Source organism: Ruditapes philippinarum, unplaced genomic scaffold (assembly GCF_026571515.1).
Source record: "Ruditapes philippinarum isolate M1 unplaced genomic scaffold, ASM2657151v2 ctg735_1_1_1_1, whole genome shotgun sequence".
In the NCBI taxonomy this organism is placed as follows: Eukaryota; Metazoa; Mollusca; class Bivalvia; order Venerida; family Veneridae; genus Ruditapes; species Ruditapes philippinarum.
The window spans coordinates 190,358-212,292 of NW_026865931.1; the positions used below are offsets into that span (position 1 = coordinate 190,358).

Genomic DNA, 21,935 nt, shown 5'->3' on the forward strand with positions numbered 1-21,935 from the left:
AAACTTAAGGGCTTTTTTTAACAGCAAAAGCAACAGTAACTACAAGCATGCACCATTTTATAATCTTAAGTCCCATCAAATAATCTAAAGTTACAACACTGTTCTGGTCATATGGTATCTCCATGTTTTCCAGACATCAATCCATGTTTTCCAATCTGGGAAAAGCAAACAATCAAGGAAATATCAGTGATTATCTCTGTACATAGTGTCCACAATGTATTAAAAAGATTTCACTAAAAACCTTACACGGTGCATATCCATATCGGTACCCTCTTTGCGAAATCTGCTGAAACGGTACCCTCTCTGAACATGCACAGGTTATTCTCTGCTCAAAACAAACCAGCGATGGATACCAATCCAGTAAAATTTCATTGTAATAAGGAAAGGAGGTATGTCACGTAGAAAAGATGTATACCACGGAACACTAGGATGTTTTATTTATGCGCTGATTTGTCATGTGCCCGATTTTCATGTACTGTAACTTCACAATAAGCTACAAAAAATCGACATGTCTTGCTTCGCCCATCACCTCGACATATTTTTCGGGCTGAAATGAACCTGTGGCTTGATTATATATGCATCATACATATTTAATATGTTCATTTACACATCATCTTCGGACAAATGGCAGTATATTGTCAAAAATAAATGTAAAATTCATAAAAAACCCTACTTTCGGTTTTGCAGCGGCACGGGCTACCTCTCTTCATTTGAATTTTTATATCACAGGTACCCTCTCATTATTTAACACATAGGTACCCTCAAAGCACGACATATGCCTTTATTTGCGTTAATCGTTAAGTGTGTATGTAGTAATACTTTTTACTTTTATGTAAATATTACATACTAAACGATTAACGCAAAAAAGCATATGTCGTGCTTTGAGGGTACCTATGTGTTAAATAATGAGAGGGTACCTGTGATATAAAAATTCAAATGAAGAGAGGTAGCCCGTGCCGCTGCAAAACTGAAAGTAGGGTGTTATTATGAACTTTACATTTATTTTTGACAATATACTGCCATTTGTCCGAAGATGATATGTATATGAACATATTAAATATGTATGATGCATATATAATCAAGCCACAGGTTCATTTCAGCCCGAAAAATATGTCGAGGTGATGGGCGAAGCAAGACATGTCGATTTTTTGTAGCTTATTGTGAAGTTACAGTTAGTGATGGTCCGATTGTCGCCGCTATCCGATTATAGATCGGTATGTTGATAATGTCGCCGACATCGATTGTGGTCGAACAGAATCGATTGTCGCTTAGTGTTAATTTTTTGTTCCTTTGTGGTAGTTATTTTTCGTAGTTTTTTAGCTTTGCGCTATTTAATATGAATACTCTTCAATCTTCACGAAAATAACATGGCCGTTTAAATTAAAAACGGATTCTGATACTGTATTTTACTGTAACAATCTTCGTTACTCTGTCCATTTATAATGTTAAATAATAAATTTAAAAGGCTGCTCAACTTATATTTACCATGACACCGTTTATGGTACGGCGATTCTCTTATAAAAAATGAAATAAAATAATTAAATTGTTTATGTGAAATGGTAACTCACATTTTTATTCCTGATCATGCATATTAAATTAACTAATTAATCACATAGATACATTATATCAATTATTGGTAGCAGTTATTAATTTATTATAATTTATATGACCATGAATAGTTCCCACAGGAATTGGAACCCTGAATCTCAAAATTTCCTTTAGTTAGTTTAGCCATATTTATTTTAGCTCGATTGTGAAATAGGCAATTAAATAAAAACTTTATTTTTGATTAAATAAGTAAATGCTGGCAACAAGGACACATTGATTTTTCTGAATATGAATATGAAAATCATTACATGTATGTAAACTTTGTCCTGACTGAAGAATTTGTATTTTGTAATACGTTAAATAGACAATTAGATAAAAACATTAATTTATATTAAATAAAAGTTATAATGATTTCTATTTTCTAGTTAGTTATGCTGGAAAACATTCAGTCCGATTATTCCGATTAATTGATCGGAGGGCCTGTCCGATTGTTCCGATTAATCGATTATGAGTTTGTCATCCGATTCCCAACACTACGGTAACACATGAAAATCGGGCACATGACAAATCAGCGCATAAATAAAACATCCTAGTGTTCCGTGGTATACATCTTTTCTACGTGACATACCTCCTTTCCTTATTACAATGAAATTTTACTGGATTGGTATCCATCGCTGGTTTGTTTTGAGCAGAGAATAACCTGTGCATGTTCAGAGAGGGTACCGTTTCAGCAGATTTCGCAAAGAGGGTACCGATATGGATATGCACCGTGCCTTAGGTAATTCAAGAATTAAGTGTGTTAAGGATTTGTATTTGCAGATGTTACTTAATACATTTTTTTTTCTTTACCTTTGCATTGGTATCCCTGTTTGTTCAATCCCCTGAAAAAGAAAATTCAGACTTTAGGTTATCTTTCATTAAAATATAATTTAACATCATTTAGGCCTTTGAAGGTCCCAAGTTTTAGTACTTACACTAATGGCAACAAATCAGTCCTGTTATCCTCCACACTACCAAATCTAAAGACTATATAGGCCAGCTTTTGAAATGAAGTTCACTTACTGTGACCTTGATCTTTGATCTATTGACCTACATATCAACTTCATCATGATCAATATATCTCCTTCTCAAATCTAAGGATTGAAAACTGAAGCTGTGTTTATTGGTTATTGATTGCCGAAGTCATTTTAGTCACTCTGACCATCATGACCTTGAACTTTGACCTTTTGATCTCAAAAACAATTGGGATCATATCTATGTCATGACCAACCTCCCGACAGTAGACAAAGTGTTATAAATGTATAGTTATTTATCAAACAAGATTTGATGCACTGACCAACAAAGCGGTCAACATGTTATAAGTAATATAGATGTATACCGTAAAATTCCTATTAAACGCCCCCGCGGGCTAAACATTTTCGAAAAGGGGGGGCTATTATTAAATAATTATATAAAGTTCATATTATACATGTATGTGTTTACTATAAAATTCTATGGATTCGTAGATTGTTTTCCTTATCAAAAGGCCTGGGGGGGCCTTTATTAGGGGAGGGGCGTTTATTAGGAATTTTACGGTATCTGAACTTTTTCAAAAGGGGCATAATATTAGAGACATTTATAAATTCAGAATTGGATAAGACAACTACATAAATTTTGCAGAGAAAAGGTTACAATTGGACGATATTAAAAAAACCCGAAATATTCGTACCAACAAAAATCATTGCAGTAAGAACAGAATGTCGGTTGCCGGAAAAACTTGGCAATGAACTGATGACCTCTGACCTCATGAACTTTTTGCTGTTTAATTGCACCACGGCGTCTAGTGATTCCCCCTTGCTGCTTCTCAGTAACGGAAGGCTGCATTTCTGTACAAGGAAATATAAAATAAATTATTAAAGATGAATCTGGCAATACAGAACAAATTTACTGCTCCTAATATTCTATCAAAATATAGGTTGACAATAACTGACAACTGACAATACCAATGTAACCCTTATTTCTTTGAAAATCATTAATTTTTCTGCACCATATCAGCATTTCCAGTACACAGACATTTAGTTAAATACTTAAAAAAAAATTAATATTTCATATTTATCAAAATTTTGTTTTATACATATATGCCTTGCAGAATATTAATAACTCTCAAAGAGAGAAATTACATGTATATGAGCGGATACTTTAACTCTTTACCCTGCTGAATTTCTGAAAATGAACTTGTCCAGTTTCCATTTCTAGAACTGTCCATTATCAACGATAGGGATATCAAAATGAACGTTTAAAGTAAGTCAGCGAATAGTATAGAGTTTGTGTTAAGACTGCACAATGTGCAGGTTGGTGTGGCTTTATACTGGTGGCAAATATTAAAATCAGCAGGGTAAAGGTGACAATTATGTAACCAATAAAAAAAAACATGCATAATAAATCCAACAGCTTTGTTACAAACCATTTTTGCACTTCAGAGATTTTAAAAAAAAACAAAAAAACTTATTAACCTGTAGTTTCAGCAAGAAGTTCAATTAGCAGTTCAAATTGTTTTATATCATAATTTTTTTAGCCTACAATACATCTAACCAATATTCTAGGTTAAAATGAAGTCATTTAACTGTTTTTTGAAGTTAAAATTCATAAAAAAAGTTTAAAGGCACAAGTATTCAGAAATTTCATTTGACAAACTTATTGGAAAGTAAACTGATAATCTGCCTCTCTAGAATAAAAACATAGTTTGATATAAGCTATACTATCTAGACTTTTTATCGTCATTTCTGATTGCCGATCAATACATCTACTGTAATATGTTTGATTTTGAACAGAATATCAAAATAACAACACTTCAGTGAGTTACAATCACAATATCTAGCGTAAATGCTTTTTTCTTAACAAAATATTGATCAAAATAGAATATTGGTCATAATACATAAAATACTGTCAATATTTAAGACAAAAACAAAATTAAACAAGATATGTTTGTAAAACATGTATGCCCCCTATCAGCAGCCAATTATTCATGTGATAAGGTAATTATGCATGACTTCTGACCCAGTGATCAAACAATTAATAAGGGTTATCAAGTATCTACTGGTCATGACCTTGACCTTTGACCCCTTGACCCAAAACTCAATAGGGGTCATCTGCTGGTCAAGACCAATCATCATACAAAGTTTGAAGTTCCTAGGCCTAAGCGTTTTTAGTTAATTGATCAGAAACCGTTTTTACTTACAAGGTCAATGTGACCTTGACCTTTGACCCCTTGACCCCAAAATCAATAGGGGTCATTTGCTGGTCATGACTAATCACCATGCCAAGTTTGAAGTTCCTAGGCCTAAGGGTTCTTTTATTATTGATCCGAAACCGTTTTAACATACAAGGTCAATGTGACCTTGACCTTTGACCCCAAAATCAATAGGGGTCATCTGCTGATCATGACCAATCACTATGCCAAGTTTGAAGTTCCTAGGCCGAAGCGTTCTTTAGTTATTGATCAGAAACCGTTTTTACTTACAAGGTCAATGTGACCTTAACCTTTGACCCCTTGATCCCAAAATCGAAAGGGGTAATCTGCTGGTCATGAAAAATCACCATACCAAGTTTGAAGTTCCTAGGCCTAAGCGTTTTTAAGTTATTGATCAGAAACCGTTTTTACTTACAAAGTCGATGTGACCTTGACCTTTGACCCCTTGACCAAAAACTCAATAGGGGTCATCTGCTGGTCACCACCAATCATCATACAAAGTTTGAAGTTCCTAGGCCTAAGCGTTTTTAGTTAATTGATCGGAAACCGTTTTTACCTACAAGGTCAATGTTACATGACCTTTGACCCCTTGACCCTAAAAACAATAGGTCATCTGCTGGTCATGACCAATCACCATACCAAGTTTGAAGTTCCTAGGCCTAAGGGTTCTTTAGTTATTGATTGGAAACTGCTTTTACCCAAGAGGTCAATGTGACCTTGACCTTTGACCCCTTGACCCCAAAATCAATAGGGGTCATCTACTGATCATGACCAATCACCATACCAAGTTTGAAGTTCCTAGGCCTTAAGGTTCTTAACTTATTGATCGGAAACCGTTTTTGCTTACAAGGTCAATGTGACCTTGACCTTTGACCCCTTGACCCCAAAATCTATAGGGGTCATCTACTGATCATGACAATCACCATACCAAGTTTGAAGTTCCTAGGCCTTAAGGTTCTTTAGTTATTGATCGGAAACTGTTTTTGCTTACAAGGTCAATGTGACCTTGACCTTTGACCCCTTGACCCCAAAATCAATAGGGGTCATCTACTTGTCATGACCAATCACCATACCAAGTTTGAAGTTCCTAGGCCTAAGGGTTCTTTAGTTATCACTCGGAAACCATTTGGTCTACGGACCGACGGACCGACAGACCGACGGACCGACAAGTGCAAAGCAATATACCCCCTTTTCTTCGAAATGGGGGCATAACTAGAAATGTGTCCATAGGACACAGATGCCCCCACACGCCACTGTTCTGTCAATCTTATGACTCTAGGTCAAATATTTTTTGGACTACATGTGCCACAAGTTGAAAACTAAAAATCAACAAAGGGCCACATTTCTGTTAAATTTGGTCGTAGCAAAAATTCCTTCCTTTACTACCATCTACACATTAAGGTTGTTCATCCCTGGAAGTTTAAGCAAAATCTGCCATCCGGTTTAAGAGGAGTTGCCTTCACAAAATTTCTACTTAGTATATAGTGAAAAATCAACAAAGGGCCATAATTCTCTTAAATTTGGTCGCAGCAAAATTCCTTCCTTAACTACCATCTACACATTAAGGTTGTTCATCCCTGGAAGTTTAAGCAAAATCTGCCATCCGGTTTAAGAGGAGTTGCGTTCACAAAATTTCTACATAGTATATAGTGAAAAAAATCAACAAAGGGCCATAATTCTGTTAAATTTGGTCGCAGCAAAAATTCCTTCCTTTACTACCATCTACACATTAAGGTTGTTCATCCCTGGAAGTTTAAGCAAAATCTGCCATCCGGTTTAAGAGGAGTTGCGTTCACAAGATTTCGGGACGTACGGACGGACAGACGCCAACTTTTGACATTTATGAGGCAAATCAGCTGATAAACACCACCTGGACCTACGTCCATAAGCAAAATTAGCTCATAAAAACAAAAAAATAGCTCTTAATTTTAATTTTATGAGTTTTTGTTCTTTATTTGTTCTTTATTTAACTACGGAATGAAGCTCATAAATGTTTGCTCGAACAGACGTACGGACACTCGACGGACAAGTGCAACGCTATATGCTCCCACTCTGTGGGGGCATAAAAATTTCTTATCATCCTTTGTCATGACAATTTTTAATTTATTTTCGTAAAAAAAGTTTCCATGAAGTTTTTTGAAAATTTACAGCATATTTATTCCTAATGTTCCGAATCTCCTTTTTGGCAATAAAAAATATAAATGATAAATATATCTGAATCCATGCTCCTTTAAAAAATAACATTGATAAAAGCAGCATGGTGGGGTAGTTGAATTATAATACAGTGTAACTTCTGAAAACTGGACACCTTTGGGACTAGCCAAAAGGTTCAGAATTTTGATGTTTCTGAAATTATGAATTATCTGAATTAACATCAAATGTTTAAGTAATACATGATGGAAGAATTTCCAAAATATGGAAGTTACATTGTTACAGAAATATGAAATAGAAGAATAAATAAGACAAAGTTTATCTCTATAGTGGTTCTATAAATAACAGTGATTCTATAAATAGATTAGATATCTACTCAAGTGTCTATTTCTCTCATTAAAGTGCAATAGATAAAAGCCAAACACATAGTGGATATAAATCAATCACAAGAAGGAAGTTTACTTTGGTCTTTATCTCAAAATATTCACTTTATCCAAAGTTTTACTTAACAAAAAGCTTTTTAAACAGGTCTGACATATACTATTATCATAAATAATTTATATATATTTTTTTGGGGGTTCGGTTTAACATGGCATCAACATAGTGTAGGTCATTAGGTAATCCCAGCTATACTGGTGGAGGACACCTCAGGTGCCCCTACATGCATTATTTAAGTCGGCCTCACAAACAGGCACCTGCGTGGAACCATCAATGATCCTTAAGTTCGGTTCCTTAAGCTAGCTGGATAGCTTTGTCACATGAAGAATCCGAAGATGTTGGCACAGCTTGAACCTACAGTGGTGAGAGGTTCAAGACATGCCAGCTTCTTTAAAAATAAACATGATAAACAGATAATATTGGAAAAGCATACAAGACTTATGTAAGCATGAACAAATGTTCCAATTAATATCTAAATTAGTCATAATACATGTAAGTGAATTCTATATAATTTATAGCAAATTAACACTTGTGTAACACTACTAGTATTACAATGCCCTTTACATGTACTATGTATGTTTCTGACAAAGTATTCTTGTTTAATTTAATATTAAATAAGATATGACTTTCCAAATACATATAAACCAATAAAACTTTTCACCTGTTAATTTGTTAATTTTCCTTTAGAACAAATTACAGCATCACATCAAATGAAAGTTAATTCAACCAATCAAAATATTTATTAGATATATTAATAACCTTCAACAACCAATTAAATAACCTGTACCAATGACAACATGCTAGCTACATGTTATACATATATGTAAAAATAATTTTCTTTCCGGCTAAAAAATAAGCATTTTTTTTTTACCATTCTATAGTTTCATTAACCTTTTTAACAGTATTGTTGTATGAATCTCATCAAATATTGTTCATTAATTATCAGATTTTAAAAGGAAAACCTCACGTAACACTAAAGTTTGTATACAAATTTAAATATGCAAATGAAGACCAGATATAATTAGCTTGTGTATGCGCTATGTCACATTGGTAAAATCAAAACTTGCTAACTGTAACGGCAGCAAATATGGGATTTTCTAGAGAAAACAGACTTTTACCTAGTTTCACGGTGCATTATAACCCTGACGTTCACCATTTTATAAAACAGATTGAATTTGTATAAAAAACATCCAAAATATAATGCAAAATATATAACGTTTCAGACTGCTGTCTTAAAATGTTTGTTGATTTTCTATTTATGTAAGGATGTCCAATATGGCCAACTTAGGTGGAGTTTCTCATGCAAACAGAAATTGTACTTCTGATTTCGCCAAAATGAGGTTGCAGAATTTTATGCTTATAAAACTCATTTTGGTTGTATGGACACCAAAATAAGAACAGGAGTCAATATAAAACACATAAAATTAACGAAATGTAGCTATTTCTTTTTTTTTATGAAATTTATAAAATGCAGCTTTAAACTGTCAAGATAGTACTATTGAACTCTCAATATAATTGTTAACAATACACTTCTGGGCAAAAATTCTTTAATACTGATCATTATTAAACAGTTTTTAATAAAAAAAAGTCAATTTTGGTGTGTAAAAGTTTAAGATGCAATCATGAAAGCTTATTTAGATTTATTGAGCCCTATAAATTTGCTTGGCCTGAATGCCTCTTACATTTAAATGTATAAATGTATATTAAAAAGAAACATTACTCGTACAAGATCTTATTCTGATGATTATAACATGTCTTGTTTAATGTTAAAAAATTACATCCCTTGTTGGAAGAAGGTTTGGTGTATTTGGTTGGTTTTAACACTGGTTACAACACATTTTGGTCGTCTCTCGGCAGTCAAACCACGGAACTGCCGTTGTCCTAGTTAACTTACTAGTAATTACCAACTTCTTCACAAGTGACTTACTACTTAATCCAACATGAATTTTAAATTAGCAGTTAGAAACATATGAGAAATATCAATTAACTCCTAATAGCAAACAGACATATTTATCTACAAGTTAAATCTTCAAAGCTTCACTAATTAATTCTGGCCAGAGCAAAAGAAAAAAACAAAAATACAAACCAAATATTAGGTAAATTAATAGCTATACACATAATTATGCCCCAGAAGGACTAACCAATTTGGCATAAAAGGTTCACCTATTCCCTATATTATATGGAAGGAAATAATGCTTATTAATAACAAAAATTGCGGAGGACCACCAAAGGGTTGTTCCTTCCAAATATGAAAGGAACAAAAGTGTCAAAAATTTATAAATCTAAGCAGATATGACTTTGACCTTTATCCCTTTTACCTATCTCTCACCCCACATTTAGAGGACTAACTAAGCTATGATAGTTAATAAATAAAGAATGAGCAAATGTATTTTAGCACCAATGACCTTGACCCCAGTGACCTTAAAAAGGAAATAACTTGGGAACAAGGGCATCATTGTAACAAAATACGCCTGTCACAGAAGCTTTTGACAGAGATGTGGGCATTATAAATATGCGTATAGGTTTCAATATGCTCTGGGCAATATCCAGACAATATCTGGATATTTAATCATCTCTAGTGACCTTGACCTTGCAAATATTAGCCTAAATTACACTTGTCACACTTGTAGTGATAATCATTATCATTTATGTTACGATCCATCAATAAAGAAGACTTAATGGTCCCTGTACACATCTTCTGTTTTTATATTAACTTTCACCTCTCTATGTGACCTTTACTTTGGTAGCAGGGACCTGGATTATGCACGCAATACTAAGCCTCACAATGGTTAACATTTGTGCCAAGTTGCATCAAAATCCCCTTATGAATGTAGAAGTTTTGCTCTGAACAAGCATTCAATGAACCCTAAGTTTGACCTTAACCTTTAACCTAGAGACTTGATTCATGCATAGTTGTTTCTCATAGTGGCAAACATTTCTATGCTCTATACTTCATCATCTTTTGTGACCTTGACATTGCATATCTTGACCTAAATTAAGTGTCACAACCATAGTAATGATAATGACCATTTGAGTTTCAATCCCTAAATGGTCCTTAAACGAATCTTCTTATTTTTACCTGAACTTTTGTGTGCGACACTGCCTCACAATGGTAAATATTTGTGCCAAGTTATATTGAAATTCCTCATTGCAGGTAAAAGATTTGCTTCGGACAAAGGGTTTTCAATGAGCTCTAAGTGTGACCTTGACCTTCAACTTAGAGACCTGGTTCATGCCATGACATGGCTTCCGATAGCGGTGAACAGTTCTATGTAGTTTAATAATATTCCTCCATGTGTGTAGGAGATAATGCTTCAGACAAAATTGGATGCTGCCTGCCCGCCGACCCGCCAGGGGCATTCCTATTATACAACCCGTTTTTAAAAAGTGCGTATAAAATAGAAGCCACAGTTAAATACCTTGCCAAAATCATGGACTTTGTTAACGTTGTACTAATGGACAGTTTAATCTCTATATGCCCTGAGAATATGATAAATTTGAGAAATTCCCGTATCTAATTAAAGAATCTATATTAAATCTAAAACACTACTGATACATATCAGTCTAGCATGATTTTTTTCTTCAACAAGTTTTTCAAAATGAAGGGATAAAAAATGAGTTCCAAGAAAAGTGTCATTGTGCTAGTTAATAGAACAGATAAACCACACAATCAAAAGCCAGGGTTAATAAATTTTGAAAACTAACTGTTCTTAACATTTGCTGCAGATTTAAAGCAATGTCTCTCAATGCAGAGTTATTGCCCATCTTTTCTTGATTTTTTTCCCATACAATTAAGGGATTTTTTTCTCATAATTTACAAGAAACATTATTTTCTCTCTCCCTGGAAAAATCATGCAAAGGATCAATAAAACACCAGAAATTATCATAGATTCTTTAATTTTAAAAAGATAAATATAACAGGGGCAACAACTCTGTAAATGAGATTGGTGTAAAAAGACATACTTTTACTCTTATCATCCTTACTGCCTGTAAAGAAGTACACCATAAACTGCAAAATGTATTTATAGTACAGAATTCTATTAAAAGACATTAATTAAAATAATATTCAAACAATTTAAGGCAATTAAAGGAGAACATAGCAGTGATCAGTGATCACATGCGTCATCTTCAAAGCATAATTCAATATTAAACAATGTTACTGTAAATATTTAATAATCAAATCATGTTTTAACTTGATATCTATGTTTGTATCTAAGACTTGAGAATCATTCTTTAACAGCATTGTAATTAAATTTTGTCAATGTCAAATTTTAGTCTTCAAATAAGCCAATGAATTTTGCTTAGAAATTCAGACTGGTATCCTAATTTTCAGATTTAATTTTATGTTTAATGTCAAAAGATTTATATTCTGTCCTTTTAACTGTTTTTAGTAGCTGTAAAATTAAATTATTAAAGTTGAAGAATTCCATTTTTCTTTTATAGCAGGAATCAAAGGGCAGACAAGAAAGCAAGAAAATTTAGTTGCTTCCAAAACAAACAAACACACACAAAAAGAAAGATTTGGAAATTTTTTTAGAAATCAGATGTGATAAAATTGTAGCTAAAATGCAAAATAACCAAATAAGATATAAATTTCCAACAAAAGAATAAATGTTAAATTCAACAATTGAAATACTTAAACATTGAAAAAATAGTGTATTTGGCAAAGGAAAATAATTTAATACGTAAACAACATTTACTATTTAACAATTTTATAAATAGATGGTTATTTTAATACAAGGTATTAATAAACATAAATGAAGCACATAGATTTTATAGTCTTAAGTAATTGCTTTTTTTTTACTTTTTTTTTAAATTTTTAACAAAGATTTAGATTACAAGTTCTAAATTATTAAGCCTAAGGTCTTTTTATCAAACTACTATTCAATTTTATATTTGATCTGTGGCAAATGCCAAACTATTTTATAGGAACAACCACTTTGCACTTGACACCTTAAAAATTTGAATAATGCTGCTCTTTTATTATTTTTTATTTGATGGGTTTTACATCGCACCCCCTGTGACTGTAAAAAGGTCATATGGCAATTTTTAAGCTTCACTGGTGGTGGAAGACCTCTGGTGCACCTTTGTGCATTATTCTAGGCACAAACTGGCACCTGAGCTATCGGAAGAACCACTGGCATTCAGTTCAGAATGCCATTCAAATTATTCTTTACATAAAAAAAGAACCTGATTCATAGTCAATCTTATACTTGATATATACTTCACGTATTTAATATTCCCTAATTATTATTTTTAGCATCTGGTTATGATGTAACATATTAATTGTTATGTGTTATAAACTGTATACAAAATATATATATAAGTGAATGTCATTTCATATCAACTTAAAATGAAACAAGACTAAAGAAATTATTATAAAACCATTAGGTTTTATGATATTTAGGATAAACTTTATCACATACCCGTATCACTTTTGCAAATCAATAAAAAATGGTATTGCACGAATGTGCATAGTGAAATTTTTACGTGACATCATTTGCGTTTTGCAAAGATGTCCTAAAGATGCAAAAAATGTTTGCCTTACAATGAGCCAACCAATAGATTATAAAATAATTCTTTATAATTGTAAACAGTTCTTATTTTATGTACTATGTACAAATAAATAGAATATTATATTTGTGCAGCTTCATCACTATAAATTTACCGAACTTGTTGATAAAAAATATTATGCACGGCAAAGGCTCGCACAATATATTCTTATTCAACTTGTTCAATAAAATCAGGTACTGAGCCTACACTACAATATATGAAATGACTACAATTGTAAGGACTTTAGATTTATCACATGATATTTTAAAATAAGAAAACATCGAAAAATGGTATAATCATTAGGCAATTATAAAATTTGAGCCGCGTCACGACAAAACCAACATAGTGCGTTTGCGACCAGCATAGATCCAGATCCAGACCAGCAAACGCACTATGTTGGTTTTGTCCTGACGCAGCTCATTTATATATTAGATTTTAAAACTATAAAAGAGTATAAGATACCCCATTATTATATGAGGCTATAGTATATAATTGAGTCTACATGAGTGAAATGGTGCAATATATGATGTTATAACTAAGGGAATGTGTAAAACACGAGAAAGCATTTATTACCTCCCTTCTTGGACCGGGTCACCTCTGTAAATGGATGCAACAAACACACATATATACATATATATATAAACATATCTAAAAAAAGCAGCATTCATAACAAAAATTGAACGAACATAAAAAATAATTTTAATGATACGACCTCCCTGTACTTTCATCTGTTTCTACAGTGAATTAATTTTATATCAAAATTTTCAATTTTATTTTGTAGGTAGCATAGTTAAACAGATTTGTACTAATGGTTCATGACTTGTTGTTAAGTAAGGATTTTAAGGAGTAAAGTATGTTACAATTGTTCTAATCCCTGGAGTTAAATAAACTCTCAACATGATAAAAAATTAATGTTTTACGCCCCAATTCCAAACCTTCCAATAAAAATATAGACTGTGCTCAAATTCAATAAATTTTTATACCAAACGTTGTGCTTATGAAGTCAAAAATAGATGAATGTACAGGAAAATCCATTTCATACATGCTTAAAGACCAAAACAAGAACTTTTCACAGCAACATTTTTTCCCATTCAGTTAATTCATTTTCATTGCCACATTCAGAAAAACTTATGCATAATATTGCTCAGTTTTCCACAGAATGCGCAACAATCAGAAAAATTCGAAAGGAAAAGTCTTCTATTTGGTCCCATTAATCAATAAATAATATAGCACAGCAATTTTTTTTAAACATATTCTTCTATAAATATCTTAAAGGAGCTAGCCTCCAGACTCCCTCCTCCTCGGGCAGAATGTTAATTACTTTATACTTTGTAATTTAACACTAACACAGTCATTACAAAGACAGTCTATATTCAATAAATTTAAACAGGGTAAAACAATAAATATACTTATTGTAAGTTTCATTCATTTTTTTTTTTTTAAATTGCATCTGGGAGATGAGGGGCTTTAAAATGCCTTTGTTAACCCTGACAGTATCCTGCTGGAATTGAAAGTGCCAAGATTTTCCCTTCAGTGAAGAGCCATGTGATCCATTCTAGCAGTCTGACCAGGCTCGATGTTGAGAGATCAATTAAGTGAATTTTTGTATTTTGATATTGGAATCCTTTCAAACTTTGAATGGATTGCTCCACAAAGAAAGCTTAGCAAATTTATTACTCAAATTCAGCAGGTGAAGGGTAAATGGATTTTAAAGTTTTTAAATAAATATAGTACATGTATAATCATATATGGTAAAAGAAGAATATATTCACAGATTTGTCATGCTAATTTATATATGTAATTCACACAGATAGCACCATGCCTGCTGTACACCTACTCTAATTTAGTCCCATTGCTATACATTTGCTGAACCTGATTTAATTAACAGTAGCTTGAACTAATTAAAACATTTTATTCAATTTACTAGTAAAAAAGTTCCCAGCTGACATAACAGGACAAAGTCACTTATAAAAATTTAGCAGCATGAAGCCTATGTAAGTTTGTATGTTTTGTACAAATCACATTTTCATGGAATTTAAATACTCACATCCCCTTAAGGTCATTCCATTTTTATGACCTAGTGAGAAAATATGTATGCATGTTTTTTTTTCTAGCCATGTAAAATCTTCAACACATACATACATAAAATACTCTTTACTCATATGCATGCATATTTTTACACACATGCATGCAACAGCTTTAAATAGCCTTCATATTTTTTTTTAATTTTACACAAGCAGAAATCAAAATACATAGTATTTTATGACGGAAGAGTTGTTTAAATTACCATCAGTATACAGCCAGGCCAGCTTGCACATTCACTTTCAGTGTTGTCTGACCCGGCTTAATACTGTCGACAGCTTGTATGATTCATCATTGGAACCTAAGGGTTAACTATATTCGTCTGACATGCCAATGAAGTATATATGAAAGGTGTATGCATGGGTTACCGAGGTTATGCGAATGAAGTGTATACGTAATGAGTTCACTTGGGTTACCAAGGGTGGTATCATTTTACCATTTGAAATACCATAAAGTCAAGTTACGCATTGCAAATCTCAGAATAAAACATAGTTGTGTTGTGTTAAATATTTAATGGCCTGGTAATAAAAATGAACAAAATAAAGTATTTCACTAGTTATTTGTAGACCAGTCCTGGTCCCTGCACAAGAACTCAAACATGTAGTGTTGACTTAGACTTGTGAGCGCATTATCCCCATTAAAATTCCAGGGCACACTGTTTCTGTAACAATCTGATGGCTAAAATCCATGGATTATTTGCCCCCCTATTTCCAACATTCGCCACTCATGGAGTGCTGGGGCCTTCAGGTTACAAATGACTAGTGCATAAGAAGTTCAACCATGAAAAACAATAAACCGTGCCATAATATTATATATACAGAGTCTTTATCAAACAAACAATTAAGAAAAGAAAATATTAACTACTTTTTCATTCCTTTAAAACATAAAAATAAAATTGCATTCACATTCATCTCAAAAGGTACAATTTCTTTTGCTATATAGTTAAGTTACTTTTATCAAAGTACAAAAATTGTCAGAGAAAAAAAAGGCACACCATTCTAATAAACATTGACTAGAATTTTGATTAAATGTTTATACAATACCGTCTTCTTTGCTACTTCCATCGTCTGATACAAATAAAATATTTTCTAATTTTTAAACAATTTGTTATTAGGCTTAAAGTTCATTAAAACATGTCATCAATAATTCATTTAGATTGTCAGACTCTGATTAATCAAAGTAAATGAACAAAAAACTGCATTATTAAGGTATAATTTCCATTTACAGCTCATAAAATGTCCGCCCGTCACTCATAGAATAATTTTTTTTCTTGAAACCCTACAGCAAGACAACATTTTCTATTGCTGTTCAAGATTGACACTCATTTGCCTTCAAAAGGTTTAAAGACCACAGTCATGTGTTTAAAGATGTCCACTTTTTACAAGCATATTATGGATGTACAACCTTAAATCTGCAATTTTCTTTATACTAGATTAACCAAAATGTTTTTCACAACAACATAATTAATAAGCTAAATATTCTTACAAATATAATGCAAAAACATTGCAACATAATAACTTGACGTTGCCATATAATATTGTAACATAAAGAAAATCAAATCAGTATATCAGCCATATATTGCCATACATTATGCAAATAGCAATACAATGTCAAATATTCCATACAATGTACATGAAGCAGCCCATTCAAATAAAGTGCCATATAAGCCAGGAATGTGCCATCCAAATTTGTTTAATATGATTTACTATTGATTTCCTTCTTTAAATTGCCGTATAAATCATTGTATTTTGTGTTTGATCTTTTTTGTTTAAATTAGTGCCATATATCCCATATTTATTTGAAACCTTAATTTGATTATGCTTTTTGTTCTTTTTCTTGTTTATAGAATACCATGATTTCATTATGGAATCTCTGACATTTTTCTTTTAATTCTTGTTAAGTTTTTTTTTCTTCTTTGATTGGGTTTTACGTCGCAACAGCTCAGTAAAGGTCATATGGCGACTTTGCAGTTTTACTGGTGGAGGAAGACCTCAGGTGCCCTCATACATGTGAACTTTTTTCGCTGATCACTCAAAAAGAGGGAGATTTTAGAATTTGCAAGTTCTGATATCAAAAAAGAGGAAAATTTCTTTAATTTGTGAAAAGACCCCTTATTTTAAGAAAAATCTTTAAAAATATGTCTGAAGAAAGTGGGAGTCTCCCACTAAAAATGTGTGAGTTCACATGTATGTACATTATTTTAGGCACTGAATTAAACTAGCACCTGACATTGCCTAAGCTAGCTGAATAGCTTTCTTACATATAGAATTTGAATACAATTCATTATGGCGCGGCTTGAACCTACAGTGGTGAGAAGCAAGTGGTTTGAAGTCAACGACCTTAACCACTAGGCCACAGACGTTTTCTTCTTCAAGTCCCATATAAACCTGGTAATTATGCAACTCAAATTGCCCTTTAATTTTTATTGACTAAATTCTTCTTATACAGTGCCAATATAAACCATAATAATTATTATGCAAGCCCAATTTAAATTTGATTTTCATTAATTTTATTGCTTAAATACCACATAATTCATTATGCAACAATTATTTTCTTTAGATTTTTGTCGACTTTCTTCTTTAAAAATTTGTGCCAATTTTAGTAATGCAAGAAACCTGCAATCCCACTTTTCCTTAATTTTTGTTAATTTTCTTATTTTGTTTGTTCATTTTTTGGAGTATTTTCTAAAATATGGTTATTTTTAGCTGCATTTTTTCTGAATATTATAATTCCAACATCTGTTTAAGGTAAGTATAGTAATTACAAAGTTTCTATAAACTACACTGCCATTTTTACAAAAAAAGATTGACATATCTAAACCTGGTATAAAATTCTACATTTAAGTATTAAAGGGCCACACCTACAGATGAGTACAACAAATCATCCGAAAAAAATTAAACTTCATTTTATAGTTTTAAGTATAAATTGTATAAATATTCAAAAGACTGGTTTAACTTTGAACTTTATGCAAAATAATAACAAAAATCACTATTTCCATGGTTGCAAGTTAAAAAATATCAGAAAATCCTCAATTTAGTTATATCATTTTAATTACATGTAGTTTTATATAGAAAAAGAGAGCTTTCAAACATAGGGGAAACAAATCCTAACTCCAGGCAAATGCCTGAACATTTGTATTTCTATCACCAGAAGTCTTAAATTTTTTAATATTTTGTCAAGTTACAAATAATTTCTGTGGATAGCATTTTGCCCTTGTATGGCTAAGTAAAATCACTTAATTTGTAACCTTGACAACATCTTTACACATTACAGACCAATTATTAAGTTTTCATTAAAAATTAACACATACCTGGAGGCAGGCTGTTTTAAATTCTTTAATACCACCAGACATAAAACAGTTAAATATCTCAATGCGAGACAATCTAACATTATCTTATCATAAAGTAACAATATACCTATAAATCACACTGGCTCATTTTCTTTTATTATTACTAACCAAGTACATTGTCATTTTGTAGAAAAGTAAGGAAGTAAGGCATTTCTATAAATAAGATAATGATTATACCTTACAATAACAACAGTTACTGCGTTTTCAGATTCCCGACAAGATTTCTCATTAATAGTTCAATTAAAATGTCATAAAAAAAAATTGACTAAGATGTTATTTCTAAAGCCTGTAGTTACTGCTTTATAATTACTGTTGTTCAAAATGCTTGCTAAACCCTGATACAAACATACCTACATCCATCCCCCCATGAAAAAAAATAAAATGGCTGAAAATTGTAACAAACACAGTTCTGTTAATAACCTTGAAGTATATGCATTGCTTTAAAAGACTTAAATATATTGCTAAATATAAAAATGCCAAAATGAAATACATTTTAAAAATCTTATAATAAGACGTGACCTATGACCCAAGGGATTAGGGTCTGACAGGCTAATTCTTTACAAGTTGTTCAATAATCTACATTGTAATTCCTTTACCTGCTGGAACCAAAAGTGATCACAAATATAGTGCCAGACCAGTGACTCAATGGCAACGTATTTTGATATTGAAAATCCTTATTTGATATTGAAAATCCATATTTAATTTTAATGCAGGGCAAATCCATTATATAAATTCAGCAGGGTATTTAAGGGTTTTATCAATGGACCATTCTAAGTTCAAAATAGGATGAGACCATCACAGTAAAATATTGCAGGGTCAAGGTTAAAAATCAAAAGAATTCTGTTAGAGTTAGACTTAAAATACGTTACCATAGCAATGAGACTGAAGAACTAAATGTTTGATTTGTTATAGCTGTTAACGCCATATAAACATTTTGTTTATGCTATGAAAAATAAAGTAGGAATCTAAATTACATATAATGCATCTAGTTTTACAATAAATTAAAATAAACAGGGATACTTCATGATTTAAATCAGACAAAATTTGCTCCCTGCTTGTTGTTCAAGTCAAAACGGCATTTCATGGTAATAAAAATGGCGACTTTCCAGCTTTATTGGTGGAAGAAAGACTGTTTTTTGTTCTTTTGTACTATAAACTGGAAAGAAAAAAAATGTATTCAACTTGTTCCTGGCAGCTAATTTATCAATTCAAAGATCAAATTTTAAAGGGAGAAAATTAGTAAATCTGATTTTTAGTCTCCATCTAAAAGGGCTGCAATCCCAGAGCCATAAATATGTTAAGGCACACTGAGGGTGTTGCCTGATTGTGGGTTTTTCTTGTTTTACATCATATAATATTATGCCCAAATATTTATGTTCTAAATGATTCTTTGTATATTTCAAATGCAGTAAATTTCACCTAAAACTTATCCAAATGTAGGAAATAATTCCCTAGCGAAACAACAAGCATCCCTTTAAGTTTTTTTTATCCCATAACATCATAATATTTTATAGTCACAAAGAGAAATGTACAAGTTATATTGGCTGCAAGATTGAGACAGTTCTGGAATCAAAGTACAATTCCGATCCAATGTAATAGGGGATCAAAACAACGCACAATGTTGTTTTATAAATATTCAATAAGGATTCTATACTATTTCAGAATCATTTAATTACGCTGTGGGACTGTCTGAGCCAATTACATCATGGCATATAAATATGATATTTCCATTTTGGCTATGCATGTTATAACATTCATATTTTAACTTTATACAAATAAACATTCAGATTCTTTACACCTACAGCTCCTGCTATATTATGACCAACCCAGTCTTGAATTTGTAAAATGAACTTGTCTTTGAACTGCCCAGTATATATTTTAGGGATTTTAATATTGAAATACATGTACTGATTTTAAGCAGGTAAAATAGAAGACTAGGAAAGTATTTTATTATTTAGGTTTTTGTTTCATATTTTTTTAGTACTTTGATTTTGCTGATAATTTGTGATGGATTTGTCATACTTTAGAACATTCTATTTAAGTTTGAGGGATATCAATATTAAAATATATCATTTTAGCATAGCAACATGTACTATACAGCCTGGTCAGACTGCAGTAATGCTACAGGCTGGCCTCTATTAACTAGTGGCAAAGACAAATCACTTTTGGTTTCCAGCAGGCTGAGGGTTAAACTATGAACATGAAGTCTTTAACCCATTACTTCATATACACGCCTTTTAACGCCTTTTTCCCCCCCCCCCCCTTTTTGTGGTCTCAAATGGTGAAAAAATGCATTATTTAGGCCCTTAACACTTGTTTTTGTTTGAGAAATGTTGTTAAAAAAAGTGACCACTTTTTCGCCGCGGCCCCCCAACCAAAAGATACATCAGGGGGTTGCCAGAAGGGGGATGTGCCCCCTTCTGTTTGGGTGGTTTGAAGGGGGGCGGAGTCCCCCTCATCGCCAAGAAAATTTTGGACTTGTGAGAGGCTATAAATGACCCCAGATTGATCATAAGGTAACGTGTAACCAACGCTGAAAAGCATTTGACTCTATCTCAATCCATTGAGAAGTTGCAGCACTTTGAAATCAATTATGATGGAAAAAATCAACGCAAAATAGTGATTTTTGGCAATTTTGAGATGTCCCCTCGTTGCCATGGTAACAGAAAATTTAAGCCTGAGCATGTTGTTGCAAGGGCAATGGTCCAGTCAACATTTGTGCCAAGTTTGATTAGTGTTGAAGCAGTTTTTATAGTATTATAGCAATTTGAACTTGTAACGGGAGACTTTTCAATGAAAACAGCTATTTTTCACAAAATGCTCATGAAGTAATGGGTTAAGACAAATTTTATACTGAGTCCACAAGTCATAAAGACAAATTTTGCACAGTAAAGCTTATAACATTATTCTTATTTAAACCAGACACTTTGTTTGGCAATAGACTACTTACATGCATTGGATCACCACAGACCCTTTAAACAATCATGGTAGGCAGTTGAATTGCTATTTATTTAACTTTAATTGATCAATTCAAACAATTACGGCACTTCAGCCACTTCATTACAAGGAGTCCCGACTAAAACCTCTATAGGTTATTCCAACAATATTACACTTTGAAATAAGTGGCTGTATGGTTTTAATTCTTTTATTTAAATAAAAAATGTTCTCCATCAATCTAAATTTTCACTGTTGAATCTTTATTTTGAAGTTCGCTGTATGTATCTTTTTCTGGTTTTTTTTTGTTGATTTTTTTATGGTTTTATTTATTTTTGCATGATGAAAACATACTGGAAAAATATTATTTCTGCAAAATATAAATTTGTTGGTAAAATCTGAAATTTAAGTTTTTTAAATTTAATTGCTCTACAAGTATGTACCATAGAAAATGCAACTGACAAACACTTGTATTTTACTTGGCTTAACTCTTAACACTACCCAAACGTGGTATTGACACAAATCTTGATGAAATTTATATAGCACAATAAAAGACTTCAAACATTGAAGAGTTGACACATTTACTAGTAACCAAGGAACTATATTCACTATTTACTGGTAACCACAGAAATATGTTCCCTGTTTAATGGT

General features: G+C 32.2%; 1 protein-coding gene across 7 annotated transcripts in view; it reads right to left on the bottom strand.

Moving 5' to 3' along the window:
* The window catches only part of LOC132730769 (protein kinase C delta type-like), a 103,165-nt gene that overhangs the window by 17,013 nt on the left and 64,217 nt on the right, over positions 1–21,935 (bottom strand). For 2 of the 7 annotated variants that reach the window (XM_060716759.1, XM_060716761.1), the window contains exons 6-10: positions 16,045–16,068; positions 13,493–13,516; positions 11,330–11,353; positions 3,257–3,413; positions 2,398–2,429 (exon numbers count right to left, since the gene is read on the bottom strand). In XM_060716759.1, the coding sequence (XP_060572742.1) occupies positions 2,398–2,429; positions 3,257–3,413; positions 11,330–11,353; positions 13,493–13,516; positions 16,045–16,068 (261 nt within the window). The remainder of the gene's footprint in view (positions 1–2,397; positions 2,430–3,256; positions 3,414–11,329; positions 11,354–13,492; positions 13,517–16,044; positions 16,069–21,935) is intronic. The other 5 variants (XM_060716762.1, XM_060716763.1, XM_060716764.1 and 2 more) reach the window with 5 other exon arrangements.